Source organism: Apis florea, unplaced genomic scaffold (assembly GCF_048593485.1).
Source record: "Apis florea isolate Af1SG1 unplaced genomic scaffold, ASM4859348v1 contig_3158_pilon, whole genome shotgun sequence".
Lineage (NCBI taxonomy): Eukaryota > Metazoa > Arthropoda > Insecta > Hymenoptera > Apidae > Apis > Apis florea.
In genome coordinates, this window is record NW_028256713.1 from 2,083,618 (window position 1) to 2,099,270 (window position 15,653).

Sequence of the window (15,653 nt, forward strand, 5' to 3'; positions counted from 1 at the left end):
GCGACGAGAACGACGCGTCTCTGATATGGTAACGCTGTCTTTGGCAACGATAAATATCTTCTCGAATATTGGAAGCAGGGCCTAAGGCAAGCCAACTTCCTGAAACTGGGTCGGATACGCGTATTGGCTGCGATATAACGAGGAACTAATCTCGGCAGCTGATTAAAGGAGAGAGTCGTCCTTTCGACAGGGGTGAATCTTCGTGAATCATTACGTGGAGAGTAGCTGGATGGGAATTTTGGATAATCGAAAGTTGAATTAAAATTTTCTGTAAATAAAATAAAATAATATTCGAATTTTTGAATAACAAATAATTGAATAATTATCGTGGAAAATTGTGATGAAAATAATTTGAAGTAATACTCGGATACATTATGTATTACTTTTTCGAATGAAATTTTGTTTTCCTGAAAAGTATTGAGTATTTATATTTCATTAGGTATTATGTTGTACTGCTTTGAAAATATCCCTGAAAATCGCGTAACAAAATTTTAATCGTGGATTCCACGTGATTGTTGCATTTTTCTCTGTTTACTTTGTAATTAATGGAATTCAATCGAACTTGTTGGAAATATTTTATACGTCGGTTATTGAGATACATAACGGTTATCGATGTATATAAATTTTAAATTAAAAAGAGTAATAGATCAGATTATATTATTTACATCTTTAACAATCGTTTACTCGTTTACACTCGTTTTCTATTAGACACATTTCTGACTTTCACTTGATCAACCAAGTAGATGAGACTTACACTCGAGAAAGAATAATTCCAGGAAAACGTGAAACGTGTTTGATAAAAATCTTTTAATTAAGCTTTTATTAGACTAATTTTTCGAAGAACCTTATGCCGTGTAGAATGAAAATAAACTTTCGACGATAATATATTCTAAAATAACGTAACGTTTTTTGTAAACCAAATAGACGAATAAAATTGAAAAAATTATATAACATATCACGCGATAATTAACGCGAAAATGTAGACAATACAATATTCGAGGCTTTTTATATTACGTTTCAAATTTTCCATGCTGGAAAAACGAAACTTCTACTAATTCTATTCGTTCTTTTAACGCAATATATTTCATAAAAATTCGATTTAATCCAGGAACTGGATCGCAAAATAAATTGAAATTAAAACGAAAGTATTAAAAAATGTAATAAAATTGTAATGAAATAAATTAAAATTTATACATATTCGATATCCGTGTGTAAAAAAGGTGTAATATCGTTCATTAACTCTAAAAGAGATACTTCGTTGCGACTGAAAATGCTCCAAAAATATAATTATCGAATTTCGAAATACTTTCACACAAATGGACTCAAACCTAATTAAATTAAGTTCCTCGAAGTTTCGTCACAAAATCTTCCATTCCTTTCACAAACCCGACCTAACAATTTAAACGAAAAAGAAAAGAAACTACATTTCTCTCCAACGTTATAAAATTCTTCTATCATAAACCTACCAACATTATCCACTTCTACAAAACGAAATTCGATCAATGAGCACGAAATCATTGAAACTCAAACAGATTCAAACTTAACCCAACTCCGATTAATCTAACACTTTCAAGTCCTATCGCAAAGATAATTAAATCGACACGATATACATAATTCCTAAAAAAAGGAAAAAACAAAAACGTTCGTTTTCCCTCAAGTTACAAAATTCTCGTTAGAGCTACCAACTTTTATCCACACGATTTCATGGGTAAAATGACTTAAAATCCGATCAAGGAGGAGAGAAGGGGATTCTTGGTCTGCGAAATGCATCGCGTAAAAATGAAAGCGGGGGGGAGGGGAGTGAGATGGCATTGGGTCGGTTCCACCCCTCGCAGGACAGGGAGTAACAGGCCGCGCATAATAAAAGGCGTTAAACACAGGAATCGAAAGGTTCCTCGACCGCGAGATTGCATCCAGTTCGCTGACCCTTTGCAACCGGCGTGTATCGATCACGCTCCGGGGGCCACTCCTTGCGCGTGTTTATCTCCCGAACCAATGCCGCCAACCAATCACACTTCGATCGTATCTCTGCGACGATATCGACACCGAGAGTTCTTCTAATCGAACGACCCCTTTCGCCTAGAATTTTTCTTCCCACTCGAACTAGAATGCGGAGATTTGTGGATTCTTGGATGTTGTTGGGAAGACACGACGAGTGGTATAATTTGGATAAGAGTCGTAGAAGAGTAGATTCTGATGACAACGAATTTGAATGGAACATGAAGTTGTATCGCGATTGAATTGTGTTGAGAATTTAAGAGATCAATGAAATGGAATCTGAATAGGCATGGAATTGTATCGAGGCTCTGTGATTTAAAATGTTTCTTGTGATTTGAATTCAAGAATTCTATAATTCGGAAAGAGTCGTGTGATGAATAGATTCTGATGTAATGAATTTGAATAGATATGAAATAGAACTTTTGCAATTTGAACTTTTATGAAGGTTGAGAAAAATATAATTTGGAAAAAGTTGTGTGAAGAATTCTAGATATAGTAGATTAATGGATGAACGTATGGAATCGTATAAAAGTGAGAATTCTTAAATGAGTGAAAATTTGAAAGAATAATAATGAAATATAAACGCGAAGTTGTATTGATCTTCTTCGATTTCGAATTCGTGATTTGATTTCTGTCATGGAGATTAAGAATTTTCCAAGTAAAAAATAAGTGAAATCGTATTCCTATATATAAGGTGATAAAAGTAATATAAAATTGTTTGAATGTTGTAAAAAGAGTTCAAAACTGGATCGGTGAATGCAATTTTTAATTGATCCCAAAAGTGTGGAACTGCATTCCAATAAGCGATAAAAGTGATTTCGAATGCGCTGTTTCAATGTAATGACGATGTAAACAAGAAAAAATGGCTCATAAAATTGGGAATGGATCAGTGAATGCAACGAATGTCTAATTTACTGTAGAAGCGTGGTAGACAAATTTAATTCTGTACCAAATACAAAGGAATTTATAACGATCGAATATATACATCATTACTCTTTGTTAACTGCATTTTCGAGTGTCGAACGAATCTGCACACGAGCTTGTAAAATACACGACAACTGTTCTCTATATAACGGCCAACAACGAGATAATTATGTTTCGTATTACGAAAATCGATGATCGCCAAATAAATGAACGAATTACTTTTTAATTCTTCTCTCAACTTTTCCCAACTTTTCGTTTCTTACTTATATATACACACGCTTCAATTCACAATCAACCTAACAACAACGATTAACTTAAAGAGAAAGAATATATCTGCACGACAACAAAACCACCTTGCCGCCTTATTCCGAATTTAGAATCGCAAGGGTCTGGTACTCGCCACTCAGAAAGAAACACGTTTCATCGTCCGCGATATAATTAACTCTTCCACGCCTCAACCTCAATTCCATCAAGTGACACGATATATTTCCATTCTTTCTCCAAACTTTCAAACCGGGCTCACTTAATATTCTGTCTATCTATACAAAAAAAAAAAAAAAAAAAAAGTATTATCCACGAAGAGGAGGAAAAAAGAAGAAGAAGAAGACGAAGAAGGGGGAGGGAGAGAAAAAAGGAGGCGAAATTATCATCAACGAGAGTGGCATCCACTCCTGCCTTTCGTTAACAAAGCGCCAAGGCGTGGCCTTGGAACGGATAGATAAGGGGTTGATTCGCGCCTCGACACCTGGAAAACAGGCCACTTGGCCTGGCCTCTGAACAGAGGAAGACCTCGTCGAGGATCGAGGGATGTCGGCTCGGATGCATCCCACGCGTGGTTTATCGTTGGGCCGTGCCCACGATCGCCGATACACGAGGAGGATTCAATGGAGGATTCTTTTGTTAATACATCGTGCAACGAACGAAAGCTTGGAATGCGCGGGATCGACCTTCCACGGACACGCGACCAACTCGTGACACGACGAAGTATCGGTGTGTGGGCGTCCAATACGATTACAATGCTCTCGTGCGTGAAACAACGATGGATTCGAAGTTGGGACGAAGGTGGATTGCCGCAGTATTTTTGGAAATGTATTAGGGTGAAGTCTGGTGACTGGATTTTCGAGATTGATTCGAGGATTGGAAGGATTTTTGTGGGATTTGTAATGATATTGGCAATATAGGGTTTGTAGAGTTTGAGGAATTTAGACAAGAAATTTTCCTTCCCCCCCCCTTTTTTTTTTTTTTTTTTTGGTAGATTGTTTCCTTTCGAAAAAATGGATTTAATTATTGGTAGTTTAAATTTTAAATCGAATCAATATACATTATTTACATAGCATTTAAATATTTGAATATCCGAAACTTAATCGATTATTAAATTATTCGTTTCGAAAATTAACATTTAAAAAAACGACCTTTAAATTCCTAATTAAAGTTGAATAAATTAGAGATACAGATCCGATTTTATAAATGGAATCTACAGATAGACCAAGTACTACTTTAACATCATCATCTCTACGCGCCAATCGCGATAAATATAATAATAATAATAAGCGTAAGGAACAGCTGAATTCCTTGGACACGAGTGTGGCCGAGTATGTGCACACACGGGACGCGTGTGCTGACGCGTGTGCTTACGCATTGTGTTGGTGGCTCCTCGGCAACAAGACCTCTCTCAGTAATCGAGACTGGCCTGCTTCTATTCTGGTGCCGGCTGACAGGGTAAACACTCGCGGTACCAACGACCCTGTCGCAACATGGCGCGGTCAAGGTTTGCCCAGACCTTCCCAAGGCTCCTTCGTTTCGAGCGCCCGACCACCACGATGGAACCGAATTGTCAAATTTATCGATAAGATAAATGATCGAACAAATGTTTCCAATCTTAAATTTTCATCAATTTTTTTTAATTATTGCGGACAATTCTCGACGATTCTCGATGAAAAGCCAAAGTCACGAGTCAAATTTTATCTTTTCAAATTTGAGCGAAGCAGAAGATAATTGAAAAGAAAAAAAAAAAAAATGTTTCGAGACGAATTTTTTCATAACTTTTTCAATTCACCGTATCATTAGACCGTGAATTTCGTATTTTTCGTGAACTTTTTTCTTAAATTTTTCGGGACGAAATATCGTAGAACGATGGAAGATAGAAAGTGGAACGATTCAAAGTGTTCGAGGATTTATAATTCGCAGTTCCATCTGTCGAATTCGATTTCGACTTATTACGAGAATCGACTGTGTTACTTTCACATTAAAAGGATTTATCATCTATACGCGTTGGATACGTATGAATAAATAAATATATTAGACTCGTGAAACGCAACTTTCTACCAGTCGGGTCTACCAGTTGAGATTCTCGAAAGAAAACTGCACAGCTGCTTCGAGCAAGTGATTCACACCGGTGTGTGGAGAGAGACCCGAACGAGACGGTAAAATAGAATTTTATCTGAATGATTCGGCGGAATAAAATCAGATTATTCGCTCGCGATAAAAAGGATCGATTCAACTTGCTGATAAAAAAAAAATCGAATCGTCTTTCTTTAAAAATAAAGAATCTCTCTCTTTCCAATAATATCGATTATTCAGAAAGAAAAATATTTCGCTCGTACACGGATCAAAAAGAAAAAGAAAAATTATCTATCGTGATATCATTTTTCGAAAACTTTATAAATATAATTCAACGATATCGATTATCCAACGAAAATAAAAAAAATATATACATATATATTTCTCTCTCAGAAGACAAAGAGCAAGGGATTATATTAATACCGTTATTCAAAAACAAGAAAGAAAAATTCCATAAATCTCGATGCAACTCTTTTCACCGACGCTGACTATACAAAAAGAAAAAAAAAAAAAAAAATTCATTTCCCACACAAACAAAAGAACAAAGATTTAAATTTTTCACAGAAGATCCTCAGAAGAAGAGGAAAAAAAATTAGAATAATCCTGCCACAAAAAAATCTCGAGTCTTTCAACGACAATTTCAAAAATCCTTCCATACACGCTGGAAAGAAAAAGAAGAAGAAGAAAAAAACAAAGAATCACCACACCATCCGAACCATTTAAAGAAACGAACGATTAAAATCCTATTGGACACGTCCTGCTGTCCAATCTCCACGCAGAGATTCCACGGGGATCGTGTGCTTTGTCGCCTTGGTATATAATGCAGAATCGCGAGGCGTGCAGTTGATGGAATGCGGAATACACATTCCTCGTTGTTACGTAACCGTGGACAGGTACAAGAGGCCGCCCATCGATCTTCCTACGGTGTTCTTTTCTTCACGCCGTGATCGTCATCACGACGACCCGTGTCCCTGAACACGATCTCGGTAAATTAGTTTAGGTAGCCTTTAACTAGAAACGCAAAGCTTCTATACGTGAAACCGAGACCTCTCTGTGATCTCTCTCCACTCTGATCCAATTTCCGCTCCTCGTGCATTAAGAGAGAGCTTCGTCGTCTCGTTCTTCGCGAGTGGAATTTTTCAATTGTGAGAAATGTGAATTTTTTTGTCGGAGAATAAAAATCGAACGGTTGAAATTGCGTTCGTTAAGCGTGAAAACACAACTCGAAAGCTTACTCGAAAAGCGTCATCGAGAGTCATCTGGTTGGAATCGTTAAGCTACACGTTCAGTGGATGTACTTTAAAAGTTTCTCTTTTTCGAAGAGAGAATTTGGAAAATTTTCAAAGCGTAGAAAGTGAAAAAAGTACGTTTTTAAAATTTTTTTTGAAATATTTATATTCACGTGCTGAAATTAAATGGAAGAAAATGAATATTGGAGAGAATTTGGATAATTTTGAAATATTTATACAAAGAATGGAAAGGAACTGAAAGAGTCTTGTTTAAGAGAAATAAGACACAAGACATCCCCGAGTCCATAATTTCTTAGGGCAGAATTTTAAATAAATCCAATTTTTAGATGTCTCGCTTCACGGATTCCAATTGTTGTCCGGTTATTCCCACTTACGTAAAAACATCAAGGATCATGCAACACTCGCGAGACTATTTACATAAATCACTGAGTCACTTCGAGTCACAATGAGCAGATGAAACACAAATACTGATTAACGCATCCGTGTACAACGTATAATGATATATTATACACGTACTTACGAAACTGTCCATCCTATATAATTTTCATCGAAACCTTCCCACACACCACCCTCGCCAATTCGTTTCTCAACTCAGCTAACCCACTTTTCTCTCAACAATCACAAACTTTCCAACTTCTCCAAAACTTCTTCCTCCAAAATACAACAGAGAGAGAAAAGGAAAAGCCAAAACGTGAATCATGAAAACACGAAACGCTCGAAAAAAATAACAAGAAATTTAAAAAAAATAATCAGAATTCCAGGAAACTCTTAAAATCGCAAAAAAAGCAAAATGATTCGCGAAGAAATCCAATTCCAAAAAAGTCTCAAAAAATGATCTCAAAGAATTCGAAGAGAGATCCGAAAAAAGATCTCGAGGAATCTCGCTCAAGAATAATCGCAGAGAGAGAGAGAGATCCGGAAAACCGCAAAAGAAAGAAAAAAAAAGAAAAAGAATCACAAAAAATCTAGAAAGAACATAGAAAGAATCGTTTTAGGACGTGAGTCGAAGATGGCAGAAGAAGCTAACGGATAAATTGACCGCTATTAAAGCTGTGATACAATGGATCCGAAAAGGGTGGAACGTCTATTACCGAGAAAAAGAAGAAGAAGAAGAAGAAGAAGAAGGAAGCGTGGCGGTGAACAGGAAGAGGAACAGCGGCGGCGGAACACCGACGACCGTTCTAAATTACCCCGTGACTCGTTCGAGAAACAATGCCGTGGAATGCAGCGTGGTACTTGTCTTCCGGCTACGGGAGAAACGATCCAAGGGGCCCGAATCGCGTGTATATATATATATATACGGGGCCGTATGAGAAATTGCAACGGTGCAACAATGCCTGTTGCCGCGGGATCGACGCGTAAACACGGAGGGAAAGGTTGCCGTAATCTTTTCTTCAAAGAGTTAGGCACTGATTCTTTTCGCGTGCACTGAGTCATACCTATTGTGTACGCACGGCCCATTGTACTTTCCTTCTCTCTTCTCGATCTTTCTCTAATTTATTGAAATGATCGAAACGAAGATTCGGTTGAAATTTGACTTTTTTTCTTTTCTTTCGAGATGGCGATTTTCTTTTTAAATTGTGAACACTTACGGTTTTGTCGAAACGCGTGAGTGGAAGGGATCGAGAGTTTGTTTTTTTGAGAGAAAATTTTTAGAAAGAAATAAGCGTTCTTCTCTCTCTTTTTTTTTTTTTAAGTGCAATTGAAAATAACAAAGATCGAAGGAAAGAATCACGTTTCGAGAATCGTACATGAATCATCTTTTTGCTTTTTGAGTTTCTTTCGAACAGATCTTCCTCGGAGAACAGTTATCGCGACGACAAATATGAATACGTCGCATCGTTCGAGGGAAAACTGAGTTGTCGAGAGTTAACGGAAATTGAGGCACAAGTTTAGTTGGATTGTATAGAAAAAGAAGTATCATCGTAAGAGTTTTCAAAGCTTCCTAAAATGTAAAATGTTTTTTATAGATATTTCTAAGGATGAATAAACGAAGATCCACAACTATGAATCAAGCTTCAAGTTTCTAAGATGATTTTTCTCAGAATGATAGAAAGTTCGTAACGCCTTATCACAAACAACATAAAAGTGAAACGATCCTTTAACGGCTCTTAGAGTCTCGTCGTTTCAATTAGTTTGTTGAAACTTTCACGATAATAAAATCACGAATTTAAACTTTAAAAAAAAAAAAAAAAAAAACTTCGAAGAACGCGAGTAATCTTCCACTCGTTAAATCGTATTACACACAAAACCGTCTCTAACCGGCCGATCGATTCAATTCGAATCGAAAGAAACGTGGACAAATGAATCGATGGCAAGAAACGAATTCCGTCTTCTGCGTCGACCGGACGAAAAAGTGGAAAGAACGAAAGTACGTACAATGAATGGATAAAGTTATCAGGGCTGGGCATCATTTCGGTCAGTCTTTTTATTGCGATTTTTCTCACTGGTGGAGATGGAAAAATGGCAAAAATGCGAACAGTTACGCGGACGAAGCGAGATAACGGCGTCACGGCCGACCGAATAACGCCGTTATTTTTGCAACGAGTGGCAAGGAAGAACAGTAAAATCGAGCTACGATTTCGAAAGTTCGTGGAAACTGAAAAGGACGCCACGTGAGCAACGTGGGCGATGACATTGGCGCGACATCGATGACACCAGCTCCAAGAATGCTTATCTCCATATTCCGTGGAGAATAACCATTATGTCAAATCGTTACGCGACACGGAATGGAGATTAACGATTCCATACATCATTTTACTTTTACTAATCCCCCCGATAAAATTAGTGTTTTAATATGTTTGCTTCGAGAGTAATTTTAAAATACCACGAATCCGATGATTTAACTCGAGTCGTGGAAATGGAATTATTGCCAGTTAAGAGAGATATTAAATGGCAATTGAACGCTTTGGATGACGATAAAGCATCTTTATCGATACCGATTTCCTTAAGATTCGAGTCAGATGCTGTGATCGTAAGAAATTCGGTCGGATTGGAAATATTGATTGTCATCGAGGGAATAAAATTAACGCAACGATGACTCGTAGAATGGAATAGCTCTAAAGCAGAAACTTGGTTAATCGAAACGATTCACCATTATGAAACTTGGCGTATGATCGCGCACAACAATTTCGATCGCAATTAAGATTTCAGAATGGGGGATGAAACCGATTGGAATATTGAGATAAAATCAATACAAATGGTTCCAAATATATAATGGTAGATTATTCGCTTTGACGGGATTTCTAAATATTTGTGCATTCGGATAATGACGGATCGATAAATTTGTCTGGGAGAATTGGAATTATGCGTGTTTGAAACGGAAACCATCAAGATTAATCTATGCATTTATGCATTTTTATCTCTGATTTCTTGAAATTTGCAAGAATTTTCAGAAAAAATAACTAATAAATTGAAAAAATATATTAATTATCTAATATATATATTCGATAGTATATTCGAAGCAGTTTGTCACAAAATCAAATGCCAAATCAGATACCAAACTGCGTTTTCCTATAACGATCGTGCTGTAAAAGCCTAGCCACGTACCATCGAAAGAAGAGAAATGTATCGACAGAATTTCCCATGGAAATCCAGAGAGGAAATGTCTTTCCCAAATGCTGCAGTTGACGAGACGAATCTCACGATCGATCCATGGATTGGAAGGTCTAATACCTTTACGTTGGAACGTTTTCTATTCGAAACTCGTACAAAAGATACGCTTATATAGCAATATACAAGTTTAATTCTTTATCGAAATATTATGAAAATTTATGCTAAATTTCTATGCGAAATCATCTTCCTTTCGATTCATCAATTCTACTTTAATGCTAATGATAAATTGAGAGAATAGCACTCGATTCTACTTTTAAATCTGTCATGCATCTCACGTATTAAAAGCTCTGATTCTACGCTCGAAACCTATTCAAGCGTAGATCTCACTCGTTCGAAAGGCTACTCGATATTTTTCCCTCGCACAATCCTAAACGCCCATTATTCGTGTACCCTGGAGTGTAGAGTTCGTTCGTAGTATTTGAAAAGTTCATTCATATCTGATATTCAAGTTCGTTCAACCGTGCGATCCGTCGCTTTATATTTAACATCCCTTCTGTGAACTATGCACACGTACGAAAAACATTGTTTTCAAGATTAAAAAATATAAATTACAAGTCTGCTTCGACGATAATTTGCTTCGACTCTTAACTTTCACTTTAATTTAAAATTTGTTCAGCAGACGTAGATTCAACATTCAAATCTTGATATAATAGATTTCAAATATAAAATTCAATCTTAATACATCACAAGATAGAACACAATGATGGGTTTAACAAAATTTAACAGTTGGAATTACTTCGATAATTTATCGTCCAAAACATATAATAATAATAATTCCAAATAATTTTTTATGTCGAGATTATATGAAAAGCGGATCGACTATAATAACTACGTAATTATTAAAAGCAACATTAATCGAACTTTTTAACTAATTACATCGTACTGTAACAATTTTTTCGAAATTAATAAAAAAAAAAGAAGAAAAAAGAATACCAAAAGAAAATCAAGCGAAAATCAGGAACGTTCAAACGGCCTCTAGGACGCCTGGCGTCGAGCAACCCGCCAAGCACACTCCTATTTCACAGCCACTCGCCTGTACAACGAGTAATCAGCTGAGACGTTATTCACAGAGCGTGTCTTAACGACGAATTAGCGAGCGATGCAGCCCGTTCAGCGGACCGTCAGCAACCAGATTCCTTGCGAAATTACAAGAAACGAGAAGGGGTTCGGGGAGGAGTTGTTGAGCAAATATTTATGCGGCCCGTTCGCACTTTCTCGCGCTCGTGGCCGTCCCCCTCCCCGTGATTCTTCGCGTCCGGGATTATTTATGACTCGCGTTGAAATTCCGGAAGAGGAAGCGGGCCGGAATCTTCGAGGAGGGGTGGGTCGGCTAATCTTCGAGGAGGGGCGAGTATCTCGGCCGACTTATGCTCGCGGATCGCATGCAAATAGTTTTCCCTCGGCGAGAAAGAAATTCGCCATCTCGTGTTTCCGCCAGATGGCTATTTTTCTCATACGTGGATGGAAAATTTTCTTATGAAATATTTTGACGAGGGAAATGATGAGAGAATAGTAAATGAAACGGACACGATTAAGAAGGATGGATTTAAATTATCTTCTTCGAATATGTGCGAATTATTTGTTGAATCTTTTGTTATTTCTCTATATTATTGGATTTTTATATATTTTTGCGTAAATGCATGAACAAAGTGTACGTGATGAGTTAAGGGTCGAGGACGAGACACGAGTTTCGTCGATGGAAAATTTTCTGGGGATATTTTGATGGTCATCGACGTGTTGAAATTATTTTACGTTTGAAATTAATTAATCATCCGAGGCGGATGGATGGTACAACAAATCGAGCGTGAAGCGATGAAATTATTTATAATTCTATCTATAGTGATTCTAGAACGATATTATTGACAAAAATAATATGAAAGCAAAACTTTGATCAACAGAATAACATTTCAATTACTCGACCAAACGATTGCAAATCATAACAGAAAATATCTGTACTTTTATTAAAACAAACGTTCTAAAGATTTCAAAACAAATACGAACAATTAACAATCAGCAAATAATCGAAGATTATTATCAGCAGATTAGATATCAGTTCTTTCTCGATAACAACGCGCAAATCTCTTTGGAGAAATGTAAAATTCATCGGTCGAAAGAAAAGAATCTTGCGATTGTAAAGCATTTATATCGTGCGAACGAACAAGAAGAGAGGACAAAAAATGAAAAGAGAGAAATTTTACTGGGAGCGCGTTGAACTCTCGAAAAATATGTTAACCGGTAATTAGAGAAGCTTTATTAGCGTTAATAGCCGCGTGGGCGGACCATGCGTTCCTCGGCGTGGTGTAACACTTCAACCAGTGTCTTCCTTTCCAAACCATTCGTTCTTATTCAATCGTCGAGCTAGCTATTCATTATTACGCTGCTCTTTATTCAACCTTTATTGCGTTTTATTTGACTTTTATTCAACGGATTTCAAGGAATTTTCATAAGATAATTCGAAAGAATAAAATTTCTGGTCGTAAAGCTGAGAGAAGAATATGAATAAATTCGTTCGTGCTGTTGTACTTTTTTTCGAAATTTAAAAAGAAAAAAAATTTGACACTGCGATTTTACAAGTACGTTCATTTCTAATATTTTTCCTCCAAAGTTGGCCAATTATTGACAAATGCTAATCTAATCTATTGTTCGCATAACAGAGATTTCGTTTATCTGTTTCCGATGTTCGCGAGTTTTTCTTTTCTTTTTTTCATACCATTTCATTGCTGTCTGAATCGAGTTTGCTGTCTCGACGCTTCGTGTAAAAATAATATTCGAAATGTTACATTCGAATTAAATTTAAATCGGATTTTTTTTTTTTTTTCCCTCCCTCGACAGAAATAAAATTATCCTAATGCCGTTCTACTCTTTACTTTGAATTTTCTTTCCAGGCGTCATTCTATTTATCAAGATTGGCCGAGCTGTAGGCGACGGCTATTTCAGATATTAAGCTCGGGGCAGAAAGAATTCATGGCCGTCTTGGATAACTTAACTACTTAAGGCGACTACTTGGCCAACGATCTAGCTGACCGCATGCAACCTCAATTTATTTCGCAAACACAAGGGACAAAATAAAAATATAAAATTGGAACGAATTAAGAAACACAAAAATTTCAATCAACGAGATTAATTTCAACGTGAGATGAGTATTTCTTTATTCGTAAGTTTGACGAAGAAATTTCCAGATATATAAAATTCCGATCAATAAACAAGTATCCCGATCATTAATAATAAAATAAATAATGTATTTCGATTTCAATCTATATTCTCGATTAAATAGACTCAATTGAATTTGAAGTTACAAATAATTTGTTAAATTCGAATCTTCGTATTCAATTTGACCTATAATTGAATCCTACTCGAAAGCAAACCTTTTCGCTTCGATTCGTCTCCTGGACTTGATTCACAGAAAAGCATTGAAAAATAGAAGAAATTAAAAAATCATCCTTGTAAAAAACCAAATTTTCCTCATCTAAGTAAATTAAAGAGAGAACGTCGCCGACTAAAATCCGAAACGTTCCATGATCCGTTCCATCATATCGCTATGTAATCGAGAAGGACGCTTTTAGTTTTACTTTCGCAAAATTCTACCCCTTTTAAGGAGGTAGTATCATCCCCTTCGTAACATCCGAAATAAGTTCCCTACGAGACATTGGTATCCTATTTACGATATCGAAGGAATTCTAAACTTCATTTCGCAAGTACGATAGGAATCCCGTGACGCTCGACCGGATCGAGAGATATCGAATGGCGGAATATTGAATTTCCGGGGGAAGGGAGAGAGAGAGAGAGAGACAATCCGAGGCGGTCGCTTCGTTCCTCTTCCACTCCAACGTTTCCCGCGCAAATTCTCGAATTTTATCGAACGTTGTTCCGTCTCTCTTTTTTTTTTTGAAAATTAAATCAAATCGAACTCTTGCTTTCCTCAAAGGATTCTTACTGGTGAAAATGTTGGACAGTCACTTCGAAAGTTGGGTAAGCACGTTTTTTAAGAGAACGTAACAATGAGACTGGGTTTCTTTTTTCTGTCATTATTTTTCAATATTTTTTCAAGGATAGGATAATTTCTTCCAACGAGTTTATCGAAATGATCTCGCAATCGGTTATTCGAAATTTCATTATCCTTTTCACTTTATCGCCCGTAATAAAATCACCGCTCTTTAAAATCCTTGCCGAAATGTGAAAGAAATTACGCGGCACTGAATTAGACGAGTACAGAACTGGTTACAATTTAATAATATACTCTCCACGTTCTTTCCTCTCGCATGCAAATGCGCATTACTTTTTAGCCTATCCTCGTACTTTGCAAAAAATAAAAAAAAACGGAGATATATTAAAAAAAATTGTTAATACCTTCTCTTATATTCCGGAGCACACACAAGTCGAAGCAAATGTGCGAAAGTGTAAAAGAAAGTTTCGAAAATTAACTTAGAATTAATTAATTTAATAGAAACGAAAAGAAAGAAAAAAAAAAGTCATTTTTCCAACGATACACAATAGATTCGATGATGAACTCGAGCACGAAAAGAATCTTGTTTCGCCGCAAATTATCCAAAGATGGAAGATATTCCATTTCGTAATATTCCGGCCTCGCAGGGAAGCGAGCAAGGATCTGTATCTGTATGTTAATTAAGCGAGCGTCTCGTTGCGTCTCGACTTTCTCGATACGCGTTACGTGGTTGAGTAACATAATCGCATAATTGTCACGCGTCGTACTTGGCGACCGTGTCCGCGAAAGTCGAGCATCGAGAGAAAATCCTGTGGAATCTCGTCGGAAACAATGCGAGATATCAACGTGCAAGCGATACATCACCGAATGGAATTGCGAGAAACCGAGAAATTTCCGTTTTTCTTCCCCCTTTTCTTGGTTGGAAATCTCAATTTCTTCGAAAAGAGAGAGAGAGAGAGAGAGAGAGAGAGAGAGAGAGAGATGCAAATTAAAATTTTTCTTTCGTTTATCTTTCATTTCAGGTAGATTTTCAGGTAATCATCTTGGTGCAAATTTTAAAATGATGAAGATTAAAAGAGATCTCTTTGGTTGATTGATTCGATTTCGAGTGAGATCTGAATACGAATTCTAATTGGAAGGGAGAGTAAATTATTATAGAATTTAATGGGTTCTAAGAAACGCTTCTTTCTATTTTTCCACAGTTTATTGTTATACTTTTAATTGCATCGATTTTATACGATAACGATATAAGATGTTGCGAAATCAATTGTTTTAAGTGACGCGGTGTTGACTTATTACAGGGAGGAATTTATTACGAAAGAAAAATGGATCGAAAAGATGGTTAATCGAATGAGTTTCCGAGAGACCGGAAATTTAATTTTCCAGAAAATTTTTCTCCTTCGTGAAGAAAAAGCAAAAGCAGATTAAAATTAAAACCGTTGGTTCGTTGTATATAAATAATTTTTTCTTTTGCGTTTCACATTCGTAAGAGACCTCGTTTTCAACACTGATAAAAATCAACAAGTTTCAAGAAAGATTATTATAAAAATTATCTTATCCATTTATATATAAATAACTTTACA

General features: G+C 36.5%; 1 protein-coding gene across 8 annotated transcripts in view; it reads right to left on the reverse strand.

Moving 5' to 3' along the window:
• The window catches only part of LOC100871677 (phosphatase and actin regulator 2), a 310,790-nt gene that overhangs the window by 225,755 nt on the left and 69,382 nt on the right, over positions 1-15,653 (reverse strand). The window contains exon 1 of one of the 8 annotated variants that reach the window (XM_086909579.1): positions 6,887-6,922. The exons of the other annotated variants lie outside the window; for them this stretch is intronic. Within the exon in view, the coding sequence (XP_086765705.1) occupies positions 6,887-6,896 (10 nt within the window). The 5' untranslated portion in view covers positions 6,897-6,922. Of the gene's footprint in view, positions 1-6,886; positions 6,923-15,653 lie in introns of those variants that run through there. 8 annotated transcript variants of the gene reach the window in all.